Source organism: Strongylocentrotus purpuratus, unplaced genomic scaffold (genome assembly GCF_000002235.5).
Source record: "Strongylocentrotus purpuratus isolate Spur 01 unplaced genomic scaffold, Spur_5.0 spur5_scaffold_5, whole genome shotgun sequence".
Lineage (NCBI taxonomy): Eukaryota > Metazoa > Echinodermata > Echinoidea > Camarodonta > Strongylocentrotidae > Strongylocentrotus > Strongylocentrotus purpuratus.
Window position 1 is genome coordinate 9,021,948 of NW_022145611.1, and position 26,523 is coordinate 9,048,470.

At 36.3% G+C, this 26,523-nt stretch overlaps 2 protein-coding genes across 2 annotated transcripts in view; both read left to right on the forward strand.

Annotated features, from left to right (window-relative positions):
- Positions 1–4,872, forward strand: part of LOC764952 (dynein heavy chain 6, axonemal) — a 78,635-nt gene extending 73,763 nt beyond the window's left edge. Inside the window, exons 83-87 of the mRNA XM_030998550.1 lie at positions 1,011–1,231; positions 1,632–1,857; positions 2,453–2,610; positions 3,733–3,879; positions 4,535–4,872. Of these exons, the coding sequence (XP_030854410.1) occupies positions 1,011–1,231; positions 1,632–1,857; positions 2,453–2,610; positions 3,733–3,879; positions 4,535–4,798 (1,016 nt within the window). The 3' untranslated portion in view covers positions 4,799–4,872. The remainder of the gene's footprint in view (positions 1–1,010; positions 1,232–1,631; positions 1,858–2,452; positions 2,611–3,732; positions 3,880–4,534) is intronic.
- Positions 4,873–8,017: 3,145 nt separating this feature from the next.
- On the forward strand, positions 8,018–26,449 carry LOC100889415 (legumain). Its single transcript, XM_030999777.1, has 12 exons — positions 8,018–8,433; positions 11,146–11,243; positions 14,893–14,974; positions 18,162–18,247; positions 19,606–19,681; positions 20,639–20,701; positions 21,134–21,319; positions 22,766–22,954; positions 23,299–23,415; positions 23,874–24,044; positions 25,673–25,740; positions 25,957–26,449. Exons 1-12 carry the CDS (start codon positions 8,269–8,271, stop codon positions 25,985–25,987), a joined length of 1,332 nt encoding a protein of 443 aa, XP_030855637.1. The 5' UTR covers positions 8,018–8,268; the 3' UTR covers positions 25,988–26,449.
- The last annotated feature ends 74 nt before the right edge of the window (positions 26,450–26,523 follow it).

Genomic DNA, 26,523 nt, shown 5'->3' on the forward strand with positions numbered 1-26,523 from the left:
TGCTGTTGTTGTTGTTTCTCTCTCTTTTTTGAGGAGTCAGGTTCATCTATTTTATTATCAGTAGCACTTTTTCGTCTTCTCTCTTTTCTTTTTTTTGAGACTTTGGAAAAGGGTTAATATTTTACGTTCACTTAGCTCTTTGTTTTTCATTATTTTCTCTGTTGGTGGGAGTGAGGTTGGGTGTTTTGAGCACATCTTTTATGAAGGATGATTGGGGAGTGTATTTTTTTTTCTTCAGCCTGTCCTGATTTTGTCAGAAACTTTCTATGGGGTGCATATATTATATATTTTGTTGCTGTTTTGCTCGATTCTCTTTTGGCCAGAGGCAGGGTTTCATACTTTTCTTTTATAGAATGTCACCTAGGTAGTTGATTTTGTGAAGCACAGAGGTATGATATGATACCCTCTTACCTTTCATATAGTTTGATGCCCCAAAAATATTTAACTTTGAGACAAAGTCACTGCCACAAAACTCATCATATTCAAGATGTCTTGTATGAATTCATGCATTATTATCATTAAAAGTGGTCAAAATAGTTCATAGCTCATATGGAGCCCCACTTTACATTTTTAAGAAATGTACAATATATGTACTGAAATGTACAATTCATGATCTGGTAAGAGTTTCTCTAGGTATACAAGCATTAAAGTATTAAAATAGAAGGAAAAGGATAGAAAAGACAAAAAGGAAGGAAGAAGAAAGAGATATATAAAGAGAATAAAGTGAAAATTGCTGTTGACATTGATCAGTAGTAAATGTTCCTCCAAGTTTCATCTTAGATGTGTGAGGGTTACTATAGCTATTGAAATTATTCCTTTGGCAAGGATTGGGGATGTGCTCTAATCGGTGATATGATCCAATTTCCCGTTACATTTTGTTAAGAGATTGTTGAATAGGAGTTTAACAATTAAATGAATATCAACCAGAATGAGTGACAGAAAAAAGGAGTTAATTACAAACGTTAAGATATTTAAATACTTTCTGTCAATCCTTCACATATCCACCACAGTGGCCACACCCACGGTCAAGCCTTCCAATGAGCCTCAGACCCCTTCTGCTCTGCTGACCATCCTCCGCCAGGAGATTGACCGCTTCAACCGTCTGCTAGGGGTGATCCACACCTCGCTGACCTCCCTGGCTCTGGCCATCAAGGGAGAGGTGGTCATGTCTGACCAGCTGGAGGAGATGTTCAAGGCACTGCTGAGCCAGAGGGTTCCCAAGGCGTGGCAGGTGAGTGAACTGGTGTATGTGTATTGATGTAATATGTACTTTGGCATAATTTGCCCCAAGCTTTGACTCGTCAAACTTGGGTTTTAGGATACGGTAGGTTTATTTCAAGTCTTTTCTTTAATGTAAAGAAATAAATCGTGGGGTTATCAAAAGTAATTTAAATCTAACGAATGTTCTACAATTTTCAACCTTCACGATTTAAATGGCGACTGGGCGGAATGCTCCCCAGGGAGTGGAGAATGTGCATACATTGTGTGCGGGTATGCCTGAATCCGATGACCGGGGTAATAATATGAACTGCGCCTAGAAACAAAGTATTAGGCGCATTATAAATGTTAGCTATTATTATTATCAGACTAAATATGGATATTTTTATACACCCCATCTACAATGTAAATAGCAAGCCGCATATGAGTCGTGCAAGCCCCTTGGCTCGTGGGGTATCGACCTCCAGCAGAGGGTAGACTTTTTCTCCCGGTGGTCTGACCTGATACTGGCAGCCAAGGAGCGCAAGGAGAAGGCACAGGGAGCACAGCAGGGCCAGGTGCCCATGGAGCCGGAGGACATGGAGAACTTGAGGGAGCAGCCCAGGAGCTTCTGGCTACCGGGCTTCTTCTTCCCACAAGGTGAGTGGAGAAAAGATTAAGAAATGAGCGATGTTGAGAAGTTTTGAATGAATGAATTAATTAATTAATTAATGCATGCATGATCTAGATGAATGAATGAATGAAGAAGTGAGTGATTGGATGTTTTGAATGTTTGAATTAATCAGTGGAATGTCAGAAGGAATCGTTTGAATGAGTGGCATTTTTACGAGGTAATTAAATAAATTAAATTTAAATAAACTAAATGCCTTTAGATAGGAAAAAAAAAAAAGAAAGAAAAAAAGAAACCGCCACCAACAATAACAATATGAATTTAAAAAATATTAAAGCCCCTCTGCACTAGTTTAGCCAGGATGGAATAGACCTCCCTGCATGGTCACTGACAACTCATCAAATCAGCTCTCAATTAACATAAGAAAAAGGGGACCATGGGGGACCAATGGTCAAATCTTAGGCATTGTTTGCTATATAGAGGGCGCAAGTAGCTATAAGTAGTGCTTTAAAGAGTTGCTATTTTATGATGATGAATGCAAGGTTTATTTACTAAATATAGAAATGACAAATTGATATGAAATATGAAAACATTTATGAAATATAATTTTAAAAATTTGTGTAGGTTTCCTGACAGCTGTTCAACAGAACCATGCCCGGAGGGAAGGTGTGTCTGTGGATTCTTTGACCTTTGACTTCCGCATCATGACGGCCACTGATGACACCGAGGAGAGTCTGAGTAACGTCAAACAGGACGTCAACATTCGGGAATCAGCCTTCAAGGTGGGCAAGGAATGAGAAGATGAATTTGCGTGATGTTTATGTGCTAAGTGTCATATTAATGATATTTCCTGTTTTCTCTTCCTATTAATTTTCATTGTATGATAATGCTGGTGATGACAATGATTATGAGGATGATGATATGAGGATAAGGATGAGGATGAGGATGAGGAGGATGAGGATGATGAGGATGATGATGATGATGATGATGATGATGATGATGATGATGATTTTTGCAATGATAATAATATTAATGTTGATGTTGATGATGATATGCATTTGGAAAATTGCATTGAAAAATTTGCTTATATTAAAGGTACTATGTCCCTTTTGCAGCCAACCTCAAATTCTGTAGAACTTTGCAGGAATTATGAATATGTCATGTATGTCCTATCTGTGAAATTTAAACGTTAGCAGTGTCCTCATATTCAAATTATGCAAGGAAACCCGTTTACTTGCTAGACTTCACTGTCAGACACTATTGAGTGACTGAATGGCTTTTTTCTTCTTTGGTAATAACATACATGAAAAGAGTTGTAAAGGGTACATGAGCATTTGTCTACATCAATAACCCACTTCTTGTGATGGCCAAGATTAAACTGATTGAATCTTTGGGCAGCATAAAACGTATGACCATTTGGTACAATTGTCTGAAAATCAAGACTATTACTTTTGGGCTCTATAGCCCTAAAGTCGATTTGACAACTAATAGTCGTTATTTTCCCACTTGAAGACATTTTCAAGCCCCACCTTTTTTAGGGAAGTTCTAAATTAGTATTATCTTTCAAATGCAGTTGGAATTTAACTTTTTCATTTTTTTGGCCTGCAAATGGGACATATAGTGCCTTTAACATATTTTTTTTAGAGCGAATTTCTGAGGCTTTCATCTACTTATAAGATGGAAATACAGGTAGTATTATTCTGTGTTTAAAAAATAACCGGAAAATATGCTAGTTAAATTTGACAGACAGCAAACTTTTAATGCTCTCTTACTTCATATAGTCTGTTGTAGACTGAACTTAGAGAGCTCATAATTCAAGTCAGTTTCATAGGCTGATGTCACAATCTACATTCTTGCAATGTGGTCAGTGTTTACAAAATGATTTTACATTGTTTTGTATCCAGGGTTCCAACCCCCCTGCTGATGGGGTGCTGGTGTTTGGTTTGTTCCTCGACGGGGCACGCTTTGACCCCCTCAACCACACCATCAAGGACTCCAGACCAGAGGAGAGGTTCTGCCGTCTCCCTGAAGTCCACTTCATCCCAACTCAGGTCAGAAATCTCTGCCATTTTTTTTAAATTCCTAAAATATAGATGGTACTGAGAAAGCCAGATTGATAAAGTTGTGTTAGGTTTGATTGTTTGGAGTTTTTCAATGCAGCTATATTTGTAGGAAATATGCTGGAGCAGAAATCAAAATTGTATATACCACTTAAGAGGAATAATATGCACTGGTATCCATCACAATAGTGATACTTATGGCGCAGTAGAAAATGAAGTAAAAAAATAGTCACATAAACATGAACACGAGTACATACTTTAAACATGAAATCACATGATACACTTCACTTAAAACTTAGCAGTATGCGACAACTTAACAGTATGCGACATTGAACAAGCATGTCTTGAGTACGGTTTTAAACTAGTTTCAAAAAGGAAGTTAGAAAATAAACAATTCCTTTGTGTTTTGTAGTGGTTGTACTTTCACTGTGATTAAAGTGGAGTTAAGTTAAATCAAGCACTCAGGAGGAAAGAAAAAGAATATCCTGTTATTCAGAAGAAAAAAAGAATTTAGGCTAAATTGTAAATTGTGATTCCAAATACTACTAGAAAGGTGGATTTTTGATGTAGGAATAAGAGAGAAAGGGAGTAAATTGCATTAAAAAAGAGTAAATTGTGAATGTATGATTTTATATTTTCATTTCAGATACCACCAGAGGGCATGATACCACCTACCCCGTCCACCTCAGCCGCCACACCCACCCCGCCCCAATCGGCTGCCTCGTCTGTAAGACGCAGGAACTACCCCATCTACGAGTGCCCCCTCTACCGCACCTCTGCCAGGTCCGGTACCTTATCCTCCACCGGTCTCTCTACCAATTTCGTGACCTCCATCGACCTCCCCACCGAGCAGTCTCCCGATTTCTGGATCAGGAGGGGCGTTGCGCTCCTGTGTCAGCTGGATGATTAGAGCATGTACGTTGTATCTTTCTTGATAAGTTTGTCGTAGCATTGTTGGGAGTCACAGGTAATAAATCTACCTAACCATCATGGTACTTCCATGTCAGTCAGATAATATGATATGATGATAGACACATGTGATCTCTTTGTAGCTTTTCACAAATGGGGTCCTATGATCCGGCAACGAGTTCAGTGGTCTTTAGAGGCATACTGTCAGGGTTGCGATTCAGTTTTAGGTTTAATAGGGTTAGGGTCAGGCATAGCATTTGGCCCATGGTTGCAATTAGGAATTCAGTTCATGTAGGATATTACGAGTCAGAGCATGGTTGTAGAACCTACTATGTACATGTATATAAATGATAGTAGCCCATAGAGAAAAATCAATTTAATGTATACCCCCACCAAATATGATGTCTTGTTTTGGTGCTTGAACCGGAGCTACCAAAAGTATTACGTATGGTTGATTGCAGAAAATGTTTATTATTAGTGTATTGTATTCAGGTGCAATTTTGGGGGGCTAATTACCTGCTGAATAAAGGATGCTACTTTAATATTGAACATGAAATATAATAGAAAGATTAAGTATTTGTATATAGTGAATTATGGCATTGTATATAGAATTTTTTTATTAGGGCATTGTATATAGAAATTATTTGAAGAGTTCTTTTTATTTCGCTTTTATGTTACCGATAAAAATTTAATAATGCTTGATTTAAAGATGTGTAGATGCAAGCATGTGATATAGAACACCTGACCATATTTGCTATGATGCATATTTATTTGTTTTACGTCAACAACTAAATAGTTTATTTGAATGAAAGAGACCAATTGAGTCACCTTGAAATAAGAGATAAGGCGTCTCTTGACAAACTTATTAAAACCAAATCATATTGAACTTTGTGAATGTGCTTATCTGTTATTGTAAACATTACATGAAAAAAGGTGTGTGTATAGTAAAAGATAACGTTTTTAACATTTTGAGATCGTGTTTTAATCTACCGGTAACATGAAATTGTTGTATTTAGAGAAGTATGCAGTATTTATTAGCCTCTAGCTATGTGTTCATTTACGCATATTTTCCATTAATTTGTATGTTTTTTGTAAAGTGTGGATAAAGAAAATGTCATTTGCCGAAAAAATGAGAGGGCATTATTTAAATATTTAGGGTTTTAACATAGTTTGTAGTATTGCCTGTTGCTTTCCCTAACAATAACCATCCTGGCATAAAAGTAGCTAATTCTTGGATTTATATTTCATGGATAAAATGATTGTTTCTATGTATTGTACATAAATGAAATGTAGTAATAAAATGTAGAATCAGTATTTATGATCATTCTTGTAAATATTACACAAATATAAACTGCTTTGTTATGAACGGAAAAGGGAGACAAATTTAGAGATTTAGATCTTTGTTTAGAGTCCTCATAGAATGAAAAAATAAACAACAGAATAAAATAACTATAGAAAAAATGGAGAAATGTGTTTGTAACATATGTTGAGGAGAAATTAGGAAATTGTCATATGATTATCATATTATTTTATTATTAATTATAGTATATTATTATCTTCTCTTATCATGGATGTAAAAAAAAAAGGTATTTTGTATTCATTCTTTAGAAATTGTTTATTTGAATGTTATATTATAGTTGTACATACTAAACAAAATAATCCCTCCGAATTCTATAAACCGTCCATGATATTAAAGCACTTCAAGAATTATAATACATTTGTGAAGAAGGGCAATAACTTTGTGAGTAGTAAAACAATTGTACTTTTTATTTATTCTGTCAAAATGTATGCACTTTTTAAGGTCTTTCAATTCATACAGGTTCTATGACTCTGCCGTCCTTTTTAATTCATGTTTTTTATCACCTTGTTTTGTATGAGATGTACATTTTTGCTGTAAAAAAATGTAAATTTGATATATTGGTTATTTCCAGAGAAATAAATTAAAAGTAGAGATAATTGTTAAAGTGAGACTATGAGAGTTAAGGAGATGTTGTAATTGTATATTACCTGTTATAGAGTTTTTTCTCACTCCTTAAAGTGTACCAATCACCTTTAACAAAAACAAAATTTGGCTAGATTTGTTAAAATCAACTTCAAAAAATTAATTCAGAATGCTGTGGGTTGAGGGATAAGGAGTATGGACTTGAGGATGGACTTTCTCAAGCGAAGTGATCAGTCACACGTTTTCTCAGTGCTATCTGTTGTCTTGCGATCGCTGGACCATATATAGGTGACAATAGGTATCCAGAGTCCCTGTTTAGTGTAGGATTAATCCTCTTTAAATAATCCATATTGACTCTTTCACCTTTCTTGGCTAGAAGTTGCTTTCAAAGTTTATTATGACGGCATAATCCCATCCAATATTATATCCTGTGTTGAAGGCGTGTTCAGCTAAAGCTGAATGGGATGGGTGACTAAATCTGGGAGCACTTTTGTTGCAATCTGTGCAAATAATCTTGTACACAATGCCTGCCTTTTCTTCTCTTAGAAATTTGGTCTTTTGGATGGACCAACCTACTTCTTAGTGTGTTAGGGCTTTTGTAGGCAACACTAATATCCTTGTCTTGGAATGCTCGTGAGAGGATATAGTGTCAACAATATCAATAATACATTGTATTTGGTGAATATAGAGAATACTTTATTGAGGGAGGGGGGAAAGAGAGAGAGAGTGAGAGAGAGAATGGAGTGAGTGAGAGATAGATATATACAGATAGAAAGAGAGGATCGTAGGAGAGAGCTAGAAAGAGGACCAGGGAATAAAGGGGAGATAGAGTTTAGAAAGGAGGGAGAGAGAAATATGTAAGCCTATTTAAAGTCCAGTGGGTACCGTTTTAACAAGAGATGCAAAAAACAACAACTGTAAAGTACAAATGAATCTAGATATTCTAGATAACATATTTCTAAACTATTTCTATGTGCTTGCAGACTACGTCGTGCTCAGCTGTTTTGAAGGGAAATTCCCTTACGTAATGCTCACGTGGTCTGATGCGTAGTCTTTACAAAAGCTTTAAAAACAAAACTATCCAAAAACTATTTTCTTAATATAAAATTGAAGCTGTCATATGCTTTTTGATATTGAACTCTACTTTTAAAAAACGTTTAAAAATAGGGCAATGAAGTTTGAGCGATTCAATTTCCTTTACGCTTTGTAAAAACCTGCACTTGAGATCAAAATGTCTTTGAGTAGACTACGCGCTGTCCGTAGTGTTTGCTTGTTAAGTCAACCGCGAAAGTGTTTACGGTCACGAGCTCTGCGGGCGAGGTACAGCGGCATGCGCACCAGGCAACCGAGTCGCCGCTGGCCGAACGCGAACCGAGCACGCACTGTAGGCTTTGCCAGTGTGCATATCGTACCGTACCTGTTGAGCTAATTGCGGAGAATCTGAAGTCGTTATTATTGTCAAGAAAAGCAGATTAAAGAGATAACATCAGCCGATATATCATCCTGTTTGTGACACCACTTCTGAAGTCATGATGAAGGCATTATGTGTTCTACTCCTTTGCCTTGTAGCTGTAGCAACAACTTTTGCTTTTCCAGAGCATCTTTTTCGTCAACAACAGACTCCCGACCCTGAAGTGAAACATTGGGCTCTTCTCGTGGCTGGATCAAATGGATGGTACAATTACAGACATCAGGTAATAACTACAGCCCAGTCAAAATAGCAAAAAAATACCAAACAAATTGCAAAAGAACTTAATCAATTGCAGTGCACTTTTGAAATAAAACGTAATCTAGGGTCTGCCAAAGATTTAGGAAAACTTTAACTTAAGCCGGTGTGAAAATAAGTCCCCCAAAATGTCATAATTATAAGCATACCTATTAAATTGCCATATTTTTTCCTCATAACATGGATATAGATGACCACTTTGAACAAACCAAGTGTTTAACCCAATGTCGGTGAACAAGGTGGATATATTTTCGGGTTTTCGGGTATGAATAGTATCAAAATATGCAAGTATGCTTTTATTTATTTAAAAAATATATATATTATCATAATTTGCTATCTAAGAACTAGACCGAATTTTCTGTCTCTTTCGTTCGTTAAGCCTCTTATTTGGGTAGGGTCGGCTCTTCAAAGAGAGAGCCGACCCTACCCAAATAAAGAGAGAGCCGACCCTACCCAAATAAGAGGCTTAACGAATGAAAGAGACAGAAAATTCAGTCTATCTAAGAACCAGATTAAATCAAGTCAAGTGACACAATTGATGTTGACATTGTTACTGAACATCAACATCTACAGTGACATGACCAACATCAATTAAATCATTTGAATTGATTCATTCAGGTTTTTAAAGTGCAAATTATAATGAAAAAATGAATTTCAATATTGATCTCTTTGATGGTAGGTCATTTGCATATTTTGCAACCAAAATTGAACTTGTGAACATGTGTCTAGGCCTACTAACTATAAATTGGTTAAGCAGTAATATGCCTTTATACAACGCCTACTAAGATTCTTGCAACCTCATTGGTCAATTCTTAATCACATGACATGCGCTAAAAGTACATTTGAACAGCATCATTGACGCGGAGTGCAATTTCTTTTGATCCTTTCACACCATTGCACACTGACATCACTAACGATGTACAAAGTATATAAGTGAGCTAATTGACGTCAGAGTGCAATGGTGCGAAAGGATCAAACGAAATTGCACTCCGCGTAACAATGAACATAAAGGTTGGTACGCGCGGCGCATGGTACACGCGTGGTTTGCTGCCTGCTTAATAGTGCGCGCTCACTATCAGCAATTTCATCAATTAAAAACAAACAAAAAATTGCTGAGATTTAGGCCCTAGGAACACTGTTTTAAGCCCGTTAACGTCCGAGGTGTCGTATAAAACAAATAGTGAATGGTCTTTATTCATGCAATGGAACAATATTTTGCATTCGGTGAAAGATGAGACGCTCCATTCAACTCGGCTGCGCCTCGTTGAATATAGCGTCTCTGATCTTTCACCTTGTGCAAAATCTTGTACCATTGCACTCATGACCATTCACTATTTGTATAATATCAATATTAAGAGAAAAGGGAATTCTATTTTATGTGTGGTTGAAGGCTAATGGGATTATATGCACATTATAGTCATTTCATTAATTTAGAGATGTGTCCATCTTATTCACTGACTTATGTCTATTTTATGTCTGCTTTAATGACACCCCTTGGCTGTCGCTACTTCAATTTCATTTTTTTCCTTCATTTGACCTTTACCTCAACCGTATAAAAAATTGATTTAAAATTTATGGGCCTAATTAAAATTCTTTATAAATGTATTTTAAAACAAAGTATTACTTGAGCTGCATTTTGAGAATTTTCTCATTATATTTCTGAATGAACATGACCATAAATTGACCCGTCAGTCACATTACTTGTCTCATCTGTACAGTAAAAAGCTCATTCTTGCTAATCGCATTATTATAATAGAACTTGACTTTATCAATATATATGACATGGGTTTATTGTACAGATATATTGTAACAAAAGTTGATATCTTTCTTTTTGAATGAGCCTTTGTGTATTTAATGTTCATCTTCTATCTCAATGCAAACACATAAACACATAAATTTCTTTATCTGTCTTTGTGTAAATATTGATTTAATTTAAACAGGTATTAACTATTAAGCAGTCACAAGACCATACTCTGCAGTCGTTGTTTTTGCTACCTTTACAAATTACAAGCATTTCCTTGATAAGAAAAAACTTCTTGTTTTAAGTATTTTCAAGTGTTTACGTTTATTTTCGGTGTGACGCAAGTCTTGATAGTAGAAGCAGGGTTGGACTTGCAAGTATCCTTTTATAGCATTCATCACATGATGTTTGATTTATTTCAAAGAGATTAATTACGAGCTCTGAAAAACTGGTTGTTAAGGTGATTATCTTTTTCCTCCAAAACAATTGCCACGTACTTCCCCGTACCTTTCCACAAGTATTAATTCTGATAAAGGTGTTAATATTTGACAATTAAAAAATCTTCTGGTTGATTTCAGCATTTCATTCTGAAATGTTTTGAGTGAAACTAAATGTGAGCACAGTGGGTATCATTGAATGTCTTGGTTTAATATTATCATGAAATGTAGTGACAGTAGTGTAATGTAAAATGCTTTCTAGGCCATTTGGAAAAAAACTCTAAACCAAAAAATCAGATAAAACTTGCTCAATTTCCTATTTTTTTCCCCAACTTAATAGAAATTATTTCATAGGCTTTGTGCTAACAAACTCTGAACACTTTTGCATTATACATTTTTTAATGATGTTGTTAAAAATGATAGAAACTGTACATGTTTTCCAAGTGATAACAAATTAATAATCTCTTTCCTATTCTCTTTTGCTTTGGCTTTCTTTTTCTAGGCTGATATCTGTCATGCCTACCAGATCCTTCACAAGCATGGCATTCCAGATGAACAGATCATCGTCATGATGTATGATGACATCGCCTACAACAGAGAGTAAGAGATATATACATGTATTTGTTTTACCAAATGAAATAGAAGAGAGTTCTCTTTTAACCTAAATCATTCCCCTGTGAGAGAGAATACGTGCATGAACATGGAGGATAGGCTGTAATGCATGTTCAGTTAATTTTTTTTTCTTATCTGTAGAGCTTGATAATGATAAAACAAAATAATTACACACAAATATCAACTTTGAATCTTATCCTAACCAGGAATTATATTTTTTTTGAAAGACAACACCTTTTTAACAGTTAATGTAACATTTTACTATATTATCAAAAATGTCTTTCTCATAATTTCCTTTGTTAGCCTTTATCAGAATACGAGGGAAGCAGGGTTACCCGAAATCTATGATTGTGATATCTATAAAGTGCTTAGAGAGGATAGTTCTTTTTAAGCGCTATCTGGATTAAATCCAGATTATTATTATTATTATTATATGTATGCAAATATAGAAGCATCCATGACTTACAATCTCATGATTCTTATCATTGCGAAGTGTATTGAACTTACAATATACAACATGTAATAGCCAATCAGCAGATAAATGAAGAACCACACACCCCCTCCCTCCCTGCAAAATATGTTAGCTTAGATCTCGTGATCAATGAAATGTATTTGTTTTCCAGACCATCAACAAATTAACAAATGTTTGATAAAGCATTATGGGGTCCAGGGGACATCAAATGATTAAAAAACCTTGTAAACTTTTCTTGCGTGAAGGGAGACGTCTCTGTCTTGGTTTAATAGCCCTGCAAGTGTGGAAGGTTACATGTCCATTTTGGCATTTTCCCAAAAGTGCATGATTCTGAAAATGAAATAGCTAGGGTTCATAACTCTGAAAATAAAAATGGGTTCATTATTCTGAAAGTGAAAAAGGGTTCATCATTTTGAAAATGACAAAGGGGGACATATAATAAGAAACCTATTGGATATTGAAAGTTCAGGGATGAAGTTTCTATGATAAACAACTGTTCTTATGAAAGAGAAACAAAAAATAATATCAAATTTGTGTGAAGTTTTGAATCCCCTTTAAACACAAAGTAAATAACAGTGTAAATGTCAATCATGACCTTAAAAATAGACAAATAATAAGAAAGCTATTGGCTATTGAAAGTCTAGTGATGAAGTTTCTATGATAATCAACAATTTCAAATTTGTGTGAAGATTAATTCCCCTTTATACACAAAGTACTTTACAGTGTACCTGTAAATGTCAATCATAACCTTTATAGACAACTAATAGAAAGCTATTGGCAATTGAAAGTTCAGGGATTAATTTTATATGATATTCAACTGTTCTTATGAAAGAAAAACTGGACAAATTATTCAAGTTTGTGTGAAGTGTTAATTCCTCTGTAAACAAAAAGTAATTTACACTACAGTCTTAATGTCAATCATAACCTTTATAGACAAATAATAAGAAAGCTATTGGCAATTGAAAGTTCAGGGATTAATTTTATATGATATTCAACTGCTCTTACTGTATGAAAGAAAAACTGGACAAATTATTCAAATTTGTGTGAAGTGTTAATTCCTCTTTAAACACAAAGTAATTTACACTACAGTCTAAATGTCAATCATAACCTTTATAGACAAATAATAAGAAAGCTATTGGCAATTGAAAGTTCAGGGATTAATTTTATATGATATTCAACTGCTCTTATGAAAGAAAAACTGGACAAATTATTCAAATTTGTGTGAAGTGTTAATTCCTCTTGAAACAGAAAGTAATTTACAATGTTCATGTACATATGTATGTTGCTACTTGTAGTCAATCAAAACCTATATATTCTGCAAATGTATTAAACAAAAAAAGGAACAAACGAACAAACAAAAAAATGTCCCATGGTAGGCCTGGCCTGCATGTGCTACACTGGACAGCTGTAGATACCTCTTTGCCCACAGTTTGAGATGCATATCGGGGACAGTGCTCCTCTCTTTATACAAAAAGGCGTTTCTTTTGTCAACAATATGAACTTTTTATGGTGTTTTTTGCTAGTCATGGGATGCATCCACTATGTTTTGATTATGGGAATGACAAAGCAGAAAAAATGCTGGACTTGATTCTATGACTGTTGGGTGCTTTTATCATGTGATGTTTGACAATTTCATTGGCTGTCAGGTTGTCAATTTTGCCAATCGAATACGATCCTATTCACTCTTCTCCACATTTGCAATTTAAATGCTTGATGCTTCTATTCGCTAGAACTCTAATTCTAAAAAGCAATAGAATCCTATTGGTGTTATCAAAATTCAAAAGCTCTTGGAGCATGGATTTGAAAAAAAATTGTTCAATTGTAGTTCTGTAAAACAAGTACATGCTTGTCCATGCAGGTACAAAGATGTAACTGTATATGACTAATCTTAGTTAAAGGAAAAGCATACTTATGTATACATTCTTTAAGACCAGAATCAAATCATCAAATTTGAATATGAAAATGATTTTAAATGTAAGTATGATTGAAGCTTGCATGAAAGCATTTATCAGAATTAAAAGTTGTTAAAGTTTTTCATAGATGTGATTGATACTTTATGCTTTCTTAGCAGTCATCGATTAAAGTATTTCCTCATTTATAATAGGGAAATACTTACAATGACTACTAAGAAAGCATTAACGTAAGGTATAAATATATTATTTGAAAAGAATAATAAATGAAGAGATATACACATGCAACTCTTGACTACACAAATCATACATATTTTGGTGACGTCATGACAAGCGCTTGCAATTTAAAAAATATTGATTAAACACTCACGTCACGTTTTGGTAGACGTGATCATTCGTGTTTTACCGGTGTGGGAAACAACGTATGGTAGGCCCTACACTTCGTAAATTAGAGTCATTCATTTTACGAAACAGCGCAAAACGTGAACGTGACACGTGATACGCGACTGTTCGTTGCAAGCGGATGTTACTCTATGACTAATCTTAGTTAAAGGAAAAGCACACCTAGGTATACATTCTTTAAGACCAAATAATGAAATTTGAATAGTAAAATGATATTTAAGTATGATTGTAACCTTTTATCATTTTTCATTTTAATTTAGCAAACTTCCCCATTATCAATGAGGAAATACTTATAATGACTGCTAAGAAAGCATTTAAGGTATAAATATATTATTGAAAATGACTGATAAATGAAGAGTCCACATGTAACTCTTGTCTATGAAAAATAAAAATAGGCATGTTTGAAAACAGGCTATGGTTTCACTTGCACAAAAGCGTCATAATTAAATTGATGAAATTTACTGATATCCAATCTAATTAAATTTGATACACGCAATAGGATGTCAACGAAAATGTACTTACCATGTAGGGCGGTTCATGAAACGCTGCCCTGATTCTTAAAGATATTAAAGGAGAACTAATTACCCCAAAGAATAACTAGTTGATCTACAAGATCCCAACCAAAGTGTACGAGAAAGCCATAAAGCAAAAATAATGTACAAATTCTCAGCAATTAAGACATGCTATGGATGCTTCCTTCCCAGTTGTGTTGAAGCATTTCATTCACCTTATCCTTTTTATTCCAATTGCCAGAACGCAAATTGCATAAATAAGTTTACCATTGTAGGTGTGTGACAGTTTTCTTGTTTTGTTTTAAATGAAATATATTTGTTTATCTTTAATTTTTGTATAGAAATCCTAACCAAGGGGTAATCATCAACAAGCCTAACGGACCCAACGTCTATCCTGGAGTTCTCAAGGACTATACTGGTGATGTAAGTATTTTCAAGATAATCAACGATAATGACTCCTTCAGCTTTGAAACCATTTAAAAATATTTTTTTTGATGATCCAAAGCATAATACGTTTCTTGTTTTTTTGGTATGATGGTTTGTTTTTACTCTATTGAAGAAAGCATGTGTGTTCTTCTTTTAAAGTAAGCAACCAGCTAAAGGACCGACTGCTTTAAGTCCTCTCAAAGCAGTCCTCTCGGAGGGACTTGGTAATGAGGATTAATGCCTTACCAAGGGAACTTGCTGGTTTTTCATGTGCAAGTTGATGTGGATGGAATCCATGTGCTGGGGTAGGCATGTGAATTATTTTATACCATTATGCTACCCAACCAAAGTGCCTGCATGTACCTCCACATCACAAGGTATAAATTGCACTTTATGCATGCTTCTAATTTATGGACAATGGTAGCTAGTAGCAACAATCAGGGGATTATCCAACTAAAGAAGGCTACTTGCAGCTGACTATTGAAATACAATAACTCATTAACAGGTGCATTCAATAGTTTGTCAGTGCAGGGTCTTTCTACTGGGGCAGAGTTGTTCATGAATTTGAATACCTTTGTGAACTTTTCTTCTTTGTTTGAGTAGTGTATCAGTAGTAAAACATGTTTGGATAAATGTCAATGGAGCTTCATTTGAAATAACAAGGGCAAGGATACAATGGGGACAGTGGAAGAGCAACATGCATACTTGAATATTGCTGTCTTTTTTTCAACTTGGCTCCAGTACTTCTTAAACAATAAACACCCTTTTGTAATGCAATATGCACCTGTTCAATTCTGTGCAAGACTCCCCTCTGAATCCTCTCCAAGTTGTATTGTTATTGAATGGGGGCTGCTTTCTTTTGAACAACCATGCTCACAGTTTCACCTGTATATAAGTTATTTGCATAGAATGCCATTGTGGGTTGCATTTTGTGATTGTTGCTGCGTTGGGCAAGGGTGAAATGCAAATTACTGTTGAATATGCATGTATTTATGTACATGAGGCAATTGTCCCTGAATGGTAAGGTACTCTTGTTGGAAATTTATTTTAGTAACCACGAAAAAAGAGTACAACATTTTGGAAGGGTATATATTAAAGGTCCTGGGCGTATTGTAGGGAAGGCAGTGTGGTCGGCAGGGCTGGTATACAGCAGGGGACAGCATCGATTGGAGAACAAAAAGATGAAGTCATCTTCATCAGCATTGAACATTAAGGCTCGAATTCACAAAGGAGGTTTAAATTTAACCCATTGTTTAAGTCTTCATAAATGAGGGCTTAAACCATGCGTACAATTTGAACCCCCTTTGTGAATTTGGGCCAAAATGGTTCATCAAAGATGGTGCAATTAAATTTGCATAATTATTTGGTTTGCATTGGGAGGGAATACCGCGTATAGATACTGTATACCAGCCCTGTTTATTATTATAATTATTTGTGTCAGCTGTTTTTCGCTGGCATAGATAATCGTGGTAATTCCTTGTGGGCTGCATTTTCGACTCGAAATCAATGAATATAATGGCACTTAATGCCAAGGGCACAGTAGGGGGAAATAAGTACAATTCTGTTTGTCAATGAATAGGATATTTTTGTAGTTGTATGTTTGTATTTTAATCAAATGAGAGCATCATCAGCCTATGTTCAGCATATCAAACAGCTTAAATATTCTTTCTTTTAAAAAAAAAATTGTTAAGTGTTATGTTATTTCAAAGTTTATGCTAAATATACAAAATAACATTTATTTCAAAATCCATTCCTTAAAAAAGAAATTCATTAAGGTCTCTAGAAAATATGTGACGCTTACATACACATGTATGTGTTAGTTATCTAGGGAGATGCATAGTCATTAATTCTCCTACTACATTTCCTTGCCAGCCTTTTCACTAGATGCAAAAATGAAGGTTAGATTTTTTAGAGTATAGCCATGTCACATTTTCATGGTTTTTTTTGTGAGTACAACCTTGAAATCACTCTCATGTGATGTTTGCTAGTGAAACCAAGGGAATGATTCCATTGAATCAGGAAACTGTTTGTTGTTTCAGCTTTTGATATGATGAACAAAATGGGTCACCAGTCTAATAATGCTCCAACTGCATGGATGAAGCCATCCATGTATTAGAATAGATTTGAACAATAACGTGCCTTTGCGGTTTTGATAAATCCTATAAAATAAAACCATTTCCTTTGATGATACTCGTTTAACCCTCTCCATGGCATGGGTGGCACATTCAGCCTGAGAATCGATTAGTCTGGTTTTCCGGAAGCAATGCTGTTATGTCAACTTATAATAACTAGATTTCCATCCCTGCAACAGACACAAATTGTAAAGTTATAACCCATAAACTTGCCATCAAACCATTCCTATTTTGGAGGAACGATTCCTATTAGAACGGACAGGACTACGCGGTAACCTACAGGATGCAAAAATCTACATTTTGTCGTATTTTTATTTTTTCTTTTTTTTTTTCTTCATCTATTTTCTCTTTCATTCCATTTTAAGGGGGAAAAGAAAAAAAAGAGAGAAGCCTATATTTAATTTTTATTTTTTGATACTCTATTTAAAAAAAAAAAGAGAAAGAAAGAAATTAATATTAAAAAGAAAGGCGTTGGTGATAATAGTCAGGTCTTGACTGATTGCCATTACAACAAAAAACAACAACAACTATTATATTAGCGTTCAGATCTCTAGATTCCTCTTTTTTCTGGAAGCTTTTCTGTAAAAAGTATACAAAATGGACTGTATTCCTAATTTTGCCTGGAGAAATTTGTAAATTTTGCTGTGAAAGATTGGCATCATAACATTATGACTTCATACTTTATTGATAATTTTTTTTGTTGAAACTTAACAATTTGCTTCTTTTTCATTTTTGATAATCATATAGAAACTTTGATATCACAGAATGGGGGCAGTGGCACAGAGTTAGTTAAAGTGAATTTTGATAATTTTATTTTTTAGAAATTATTGATAGGGTAAAAAATTCTCACCATTTGTTTTTGTTGTTTTGTGTTGTTTGTTTGTTGTTGATAATGTACAATTGCATTTTAATTTTGGGCTTTGAATCATGAATTGGCATATGTGCTATTTTTATGACTTATTATTCCCTACAATCCTAATAAAAATCATTTCAATTTGATAATCAAAGTATTTTCCAAGGTGATTTATTTTTATTTTTATTTTTCCTCTCAGGATGTTACTCCAGAGAATTTCCAAGCCTTGCTTCAAGGAGAGAAACCTCATTCTTGTAACAACTGCAGTGGAAAAACTCTGAAGAGGTAAGTTGACCTGCAGAAATTTGCATTGAGTTTCAAAAATGTTTTGCCACAGACAATAACATTGGACCACTTTGGAAGTATTTCCCAAATATCCACAGACCTTTCAACTATGGACAAGTCCCACTTCATGCATTGGCTATTTTGCTAGTTGTCATTCATGATTATGCATGATTACAGTCTGTTTTCTAGAATGTATAGTTTTAATACAGCCATGTTTTGGATACAAAGTACAGAATGAGATTTTGGCTCATTGTTTTAGGCATAAGAGCCGTTTCCTTTCAGACAGCTGTTCCTCGGATACTTGTCGTTTCCTCCAGACGTACTCTTCAAGTTTTCCAGAGAGTCACATTTTGTACAAAGTTGTTCTACATTTCCTTGAACACACTTCATTCATTCTCTGCCGAGTCATCAATTTTCAGCGGGTCCTCTTGACTTCAACAGCTCTCAGTGTTCTTTACAGTTTTCCAGATATATCTTGTCTTGTATTATAAAGCTTTCTCCTTTGACTTATTATATGAGTTGATAGATCTTTATTTATGTTTAATCCAAAACTCAAGTGAAGGGAGATACTGTATATGACATGAACCAGTTTGATAGATCAACACGCATGTAAGGACATGGTATCTTGAGAAGTTGTGCAAAGTGATGAGAACATAACAATGCATATCTATTTAACTGTATTTACGTTTCCAAGTAGCAGTTAGCTACTGTACCCACTCAGGTCCCACTGTGTCCACAAAATGGTTCTGGACATTACCCAGTGTTCAGATTAGCTGAATTTATTGTCTATCTATATGATAAGCAATTAATTTTGTTATAGTCTAAATGTCCTTGAATGAAAAATTGTTTAAAGTGACGTCATGTAGGGTAATGCATGTTTGAGCATTGTTTTTAACAAAAACATGTTACTGGGCAAATTTTACTGTGAGTGAGCACAAACGATTGGCCCAGCTATCATCTAAGCTCACACTATGCTGACATGTACAGTGAAACCTGCATATAAAGACCACCCAAGGGAGACTGGAAAAGTGATTTTTATAGGCAGGTGGTCTTTATATAGAGGTTCCACATGGTTCAATGAAAAACTATTTTCAAGGGAGACAAAATTTTTTGTCTTGATAGACAGATGGCCTTTTTATACAGGTTCTTTCTAAAGCAGGATTGACTGTATAATACCCCTTTTCACACATGTACTGCTATTCTCTTATTCTCTATGTGACATTTCTTGACGCAAATTTCATGTCTAACCAGGCTAATTAGGTTCTTGATAGGTAATTAAAATACTGTTTGGTCTTTTGATCTAAAGGTCTTACTGGACTCTCTAAAACTCAGTTATCTATTTTTTGTTTTGTTTACAGTGGCAGCACCGATCATGTCTTTGTTTACTTTGCCGACCATGGAGGACCAGATCTCATTGCCTTCCCAGATGGAGAGGTAAGCATATTCATGAGAAACTTTGGAATTCCCCCCCCCCCCCCCCAATCACAAAAGTTGACCAGTAACCTCATCAATGAAATGAAATCCATAGTTTCTATTAAATCTTGTTCTCTAGCCCTACAAATGTAACCTATAAATTACCATTCAGTCAGGTCCACTTGCTAAAAGACTTTGACCAAAAGTTAATGCCACATATATGTGTAGTCCCATATACCCAATTCTTCTGTGCAGTGAACCAGGTATGTGACTTACATTCAAGATTATTTGATTTCTTATCAATGTTAGGATTCGTTAATATTACCTAAACAACCACAAAATGTCCAGAATGTAATCGCTTAATGAATGGAAACTGAAAATAAGCTTTTCAATCATTATAAACCAAAAGTGACTATTTTTTCAAACTTGCGTGTCAATAAAGTGCTTTTATAAGACATCATGATATCGTTTCTGAATGGAAACTGAAAATAACTATTTTCATTTAAACAGAGTGTTTACTTGGAGGCAGGCTACAATACATCTGGAAATCTTCTAAATGCCAAATCATAATGAAATTGTTATAATGAAATTGAATTATTATCTTTTTTTTTCAAATCACAAGAAAGGCTTGTAATTGAAATAAGTTGTTTACCATGACAAATAGACATTCTTCTAATATTTTAAATAGTTTGGAAGCAAGCTGGTGTGGATGGCAAAGTGTATTTCATGAATAATTTTTACAAGTATCCTGTTTCATAAAACTTGTTAATCAATAACAAGTTACAAAAATAGCTGTTATAAGCTTCAGAAATGATTGCTTTCAGTTGGAGAGCAAATTCATCATTGAATTTATGTATTATTGAAGTTTCACGAAACGGAGCCAACAGCCTTTGGGTGATATGTTTACTTGTTCAATTGAGAGCAAAGGGATGAATTACATGAAATTAATTCATCTTTTATTTGTTTTGTCTTTTTTAGTTGGAAAGGAATGAGCTGATGAAGACCCTGAAGAAGATGCACAAACATGAGAAATTTGCAAAGGTAAGTACAGTGGTGATGGCAACTTAAATCACATCTCACGCAAAGCATGATGTAGCATTCATTTGTGAACTTCTATTTAAGGTATTTAGGGGAAGAGTACAAATAAGCTTTCATCTTTTGATGATGATGATGATTCATACTATTTACATGGCACCATATTGTTGATAAAAAAGAGACAAAATGTAACAATTATGACATTTTTGATCTCTTTGGAAAGTCATTGATATATGACTCATTATCATTAAGTCCTTAATTTATTGATTTTCTAGGTATACTGTACTTTGTTCGAGAAATATTGTAAAACAGCATCTGAGGAACTAATTCTTCTATTATAATTGTCGTTTCAATGTATATTTTTGTAATATACTTATTCATTGTATTATGTTTTGCATGAGAAATGAAATCATTTGAATCCATTGGTCTTCCTTTTAGCTTGTGTTCTACCTTGAAGCCTGTGAGAGTGGATCCATGTTCAAGGGACTGTCAGAGGACCTCAACATCTACGCCACCACCGCAGCGAACCCAGACGAGTCCTCCTGGGGTTTCTACTGTAACAATTCTATGGATAACTGCCTGGGAGATGAGTACAGTATCCACTGGATGGAAGATTCCGATGTGGTAAGACTTTGAAAGAGGAGAATGGTGATGTTGATGGTGGTGGGGATGATAGTGGTGATGATGAGGATGGTTTTGGTGATGAAGAAAATATTTGATGTTGGTGGTGGAGGTGGGGATGACAGTGGTGATGAGGATGGTTGTGGTGATGATGAGGATGGATGTTTGGATGACAAACATATTTGATGTTGGTGGAGGTGGGGATGACAGTGGTGATGAGGATGGTTGTGGTGATGATGAGGATGGATGTTTGGATGACGAACATATTTGATGTTGGTGGAGGTGGGGATGACAGTGATGATGAGGATGGTTGTGGTGATGATGAGGATGGTTGTTTGGATGACGAACATATTTGATGTTGGTGGAGGTGGGGATGACAGTGATGATGAGGATGGTTGTGGTGATGATGAGGATGGATGTTTGGATGACGAACATATTTGATGTTGGTGGAGGTGGGGATGACAGTGATGATGAGGATGGTTGTGGGATGACGAACATATTTGATGTTGGTGGTGGAGGTGGGGATGACAGTGATGATGAGGATGGTTGTGGTGATGATGAGGATGGATGTTTGGATGACGAACATATTTGATGTTGGTGGAGGTGGGGATGACAGTGATGATGAGGATGGTTTTGGTGATGAAGAAAATATTTGATGTTGGTGGTGGAGGTGGGGATGACAGTGGTGATGAGGATGGTTGTGGTGATGATGAGGATGGATGTTTGGATGACAAACATATTTGATGTTGGTGGAGGTGGGGATGACAGTGGTGATGAGGATGGTTGTGGTGATGATGAGAATGGTTGTGGGATGACGAACATATTTGATGTTGGTGGTGGAGGTGGGGATGACAGTGGTGATGAGGATGGTTGTGGTGATGATGAGGATGGTTGTGGTATTAATGATGAGGAACATATTTGATGTTGGTGGTGGAGGTGGGGATGACAGTGGTGATGAGGATGGTTGTGGTGATGATGAGGATGGTTGTGGTATTAATGATGAGGAACATAATTGATGTTGGTGGAGGTGGGGATGACAGTGGTGATGAGGATGGTTGTGGTGATGATGAGGATGGTTGTTTGGATGACGAACATATTTGATGTTGGTGGTGGAGGTGGGGATGAGGTAGGGTTTTACATTAAAGACCATCAATACTACTGGGCCAGAAGGGATTAGACCACACAGTGAGGTCACTGACAGGTGGCTATCTCATTAACTCAGCTCTCAACTAACATAAGAAAAAGAGGATCATGGGGGACCAACAGGCACCGATTGGGGAAGTTTTCTATATAGAGGGAGCAAGTAGGACAGTGGGGCTTTAACAACCTCCACGTTTTAAAAGCAAAATAACAATAATTATAGTGGTGTTGGTGGTAGTGAAGAAGATGATTGTTGTCACTATCGTCAAGATAATGATGTTGAGGTTTTGAAATGTTTCTTTTGTATAGGAGGACCTGAGCGCAGAGACGCTGAACAAACAGTTCCGCATCGTGAAGAAGGAAACGAAGAAGAGTCACGTTCAGGAGTATGGTAACCTCACCATGGCATCAGCGGCAGTCGATCAGTACCAGGGTGGTAGTGATGGACAGATGCACATCTACAAGGACGCGGTTCATGAGGAAACCCCCGTCAGTGAGGTGAGCAAAAGATTTATACGTAATAATACGCATGATAATCAGGTATCCTTTTTCAATTGGATGGTTTTTTGTGGTTGTCTGGGCTACAAGGTCAAACGTCACAGGGGTCATTATGTATGCAAAAATAGCTCGTGATCGCGTTATCTCAAGAACTGATTGAACAAAGACAATTTTGATCAACATTATAATACCTCACTGATGCCATTTAAATCCTGACCTCTGCAATATCACAATTAAAACGGACGGAATTGGAGATGTTACAACTGTATTTACCTAATCTGTATTAATCTGCCGAGCTCCATGCGTAATTTTGAGAACTCGTGTCATTGTTGTATCTTGTATAGCTTGACTTTGTACCATCCAGAGAGGTTGAGATGACCATGCTGTACCGTCGGCTGATGAAGACGACCCATCCTACAGACAGGGATGCTATCCTCAAGAAGATCAACATCTTGGTCCAGGTAAGCTGGCTCTTTCAAGAACATCCATTACGTTTACACATCAATTACCATATGCGGTTCTTGTATAGCGAATATTATTATTAAAGAGCTTTTAGAAATTATCAAAGAAAAAAAAAAAATTGGTGTACAATGCATTTCAAGATATAATCCTACCAGGTACCCATTTACCTCACCTAGGTCGACAACGACACCTCTAGCATAGTGTTTGGGTTTTATATATATGTGCGTGGTATATTTTTCCAGTTTGAAATTGTTTGATTCTGATCATGTTTTTTTATAGAGCTGGCATAAAACTTACCATGGTACTAATCAAGGATTCCATGGTAGTTATCATCAATGGTAAGTTTTGTGCAACAGAGCCCACTTGTCTGTAGTACAAAAACTACCTTCCAAAGTGGAGTGGTAGGAGCATTTAGTAATCTTGTGAAGATAAATAGGATATTCATTTGTATTTGTAGACCCAGCGTGACATCATCCAGACTATGTGTACGATCGTCATGTCTGTGACCTCTGACTTGGAGGCCGTAGAAGCTCATCTCCAGCGCCCTGAGCAGCTCACAATCCTAGACTCGGACTGCTATCATAGCTCTGCCAAGCTCTTCTCCGACAGGTGCTTCAGGCTCGGCCAGGTAACGTGATAAATGTTTGCAATGATACCCTTCCCATGTTTGTAAATACTATCTGCGCATAGGCAGATAAAGGTCATTTGTTCCCAAATTGTAAAACCCATCGTGCTCATGAAAGTTATGTTATCTATATGCACCGATGATACATTTATCTGATACACAACAAAAGGTATTCATGAAGCACCTCCTTCACTTATCCATCGTGTAAAAGATCTGTGGATATTTTGGGGTCATTACGTATGTGAGAAATAGATATGTCCTTATTGATGTTGACCTGGGATTGTATTAGAGGTAGTAGAGGTAGGAAAGAAGAATAGGTGGGGGTGGAGGTAAGATGGTAGTAGAGGTAGGAAAGAAGAATAGGTGGGGGTGGAGGTAAGATGGTAGTAGAGGTAGGAAAGAAGAATAGGTGGGGGTGGAGGTAAGATGGTAGTAGAGGTAGGAAAGAAGAATAGGTGGGGGTGGAGGTAAGATGGTAGTAGAGGTTGGAAAGAAGAATAGGTAGGGGTGGGGATGGACGTAGGACGATAGTAGAGGTAGGAAAGAAGAATAGGTGGGGTGGGGATGGACGTAGGACGATAGTAGGGGTAGGAAAGAAGAATAGGTGGGGTGGGGATGGACGTAGGACGATAGTAGGGGTAGGAAAGAAGAATAGGTAGGGTGAGGGTGGATGTAGGACTATAGTAGAGGTAGGAAAGAAGAATAGGTAGGGGTGGAAGTAAGATGGTAGTAGAGGTAGGAAAGAATAGAAGAATAGGTGGGGGTGGAGGTAAGATGGTAGTAGAGGTTGGAAAGAAGAATAGGTAGGGGTGGGGATGGACGTAGGACGATAGTAGAGGTAGGAAAGAAGAATAGGTGGGGTGGGGATGGACGTAGGACGATAGTAGGGGTAGGAAAGAAGAATAGGTGGGGTGGGGATGGACGTAGGACGATAGTAGGGGTAGGAAAGAAGAATAGGTGGGGTGGGGATGGACGTAGGACGATAGTAGGGGTAGGAAAGAAGAATAGGTGGGGTGGGGATGGACGTAGGACGATAGTAGGGGTAGGAAAGAAGAATAGGGTGGAAGAAAGATGGTAGGGTGAGGGTGGAAGTAAGATGGTAGTCTTCCATCCTCACCCTACCTATTCTTCTACCTACTTCCATCCCCACCCTACCATTCTTCCATCCTACGTCCACCCTCAACCTACCTATTCTTCTTTCCTACCTCCACCCCCACCTATTCTTCTTTCCTACCTCCACTACCATCTTACTTCCACCCTCACCCTACCATTCTTCTTTCCTACCTCTACTACCATCTTACTTCCACCCTCACCCTACCATTCTTCTTTCCTACCTCTACTACCATCTTACTTCCACCCTCACCCTACCATTCTTCTTTCCTACCTCTACTACCATCTTACTTCCACCCTCACCCTACCATTCTTCTTTCCTACCTCTACTACCATCTTACCTCCACCCCCACCTATTCTTCTTTCCAACCTCTACTTCCACCCTCACCCTACCTATTCTTCTTTCCTACCTCTACTATCCTCTTACTTCCACCCTCACTCTACCATTCTTCTTTCCTACCTCTACTACCATCCTACGTAGTACTGCTTATTGACAACCTGTTTTTAAATTCTATTTTCAGAATGACTATGCCATGGGCATTGTATACACCTTTGCAAACATGTGTAATGCCAACATCCAGCAAGAAGCGTAAGTAGTTCTCTAGCATTTTATCAATTCTATAGGCTCCTAGACCAATTCAATCAAAACAAACTCTTTCCTGTCTAGGACCACTCACAGTTTGGCTTGGTCTAGAACAGAAAAATTATACCTAGTTTCATAAGAAAACTGATACAAACTGTTTCCTCTATCAAATGAATATTGGCCTATTTCTAATTCTCCTTTTTTTCTTCTTCTCTCAAACAGGATCTTGAATGCCATCAAGAACATCTGCTAGAGTTTGCGCCGTCCTTTATTAGTACCTGATCCAAGTCTGTTGTACATCTAATTAATGGAAGTCTTTCACGAATGGTAGCTCTAATAGAATATTTTGTAAATTTGATCACAAAATCATGTTAAAATAATTAGCTTTAGAACGCATGACCTTAAAATATCCACAATTTAGAATAATTACTGATGATGTGCTTCATGAATACCTTTGGTTCACCTCTTGATAAATGTACTATCGTTGAATAACATAATAATGAGCACGATACCAGTATTCGTCTCAATGGATTAACAAATCAGCCAATACGCAGATACAGTGTCGTAATTACGAACTGACTTATTTGTCAGCAAACTAGTCTCTTTGAATGTATACATCTAATTAATGGAAGTCTTTTATATGGCAGGTCTATTTTGCACAATTATTAGTCATGCTTGTATTTACAGTACTACTACTCTGCCACCCCCTAAAAAATTATATCATGTTAAGAAATTCAGTGTTTTCTACTAATTGAATGTTATATGATTTTGTAATAAATACGTAATGCA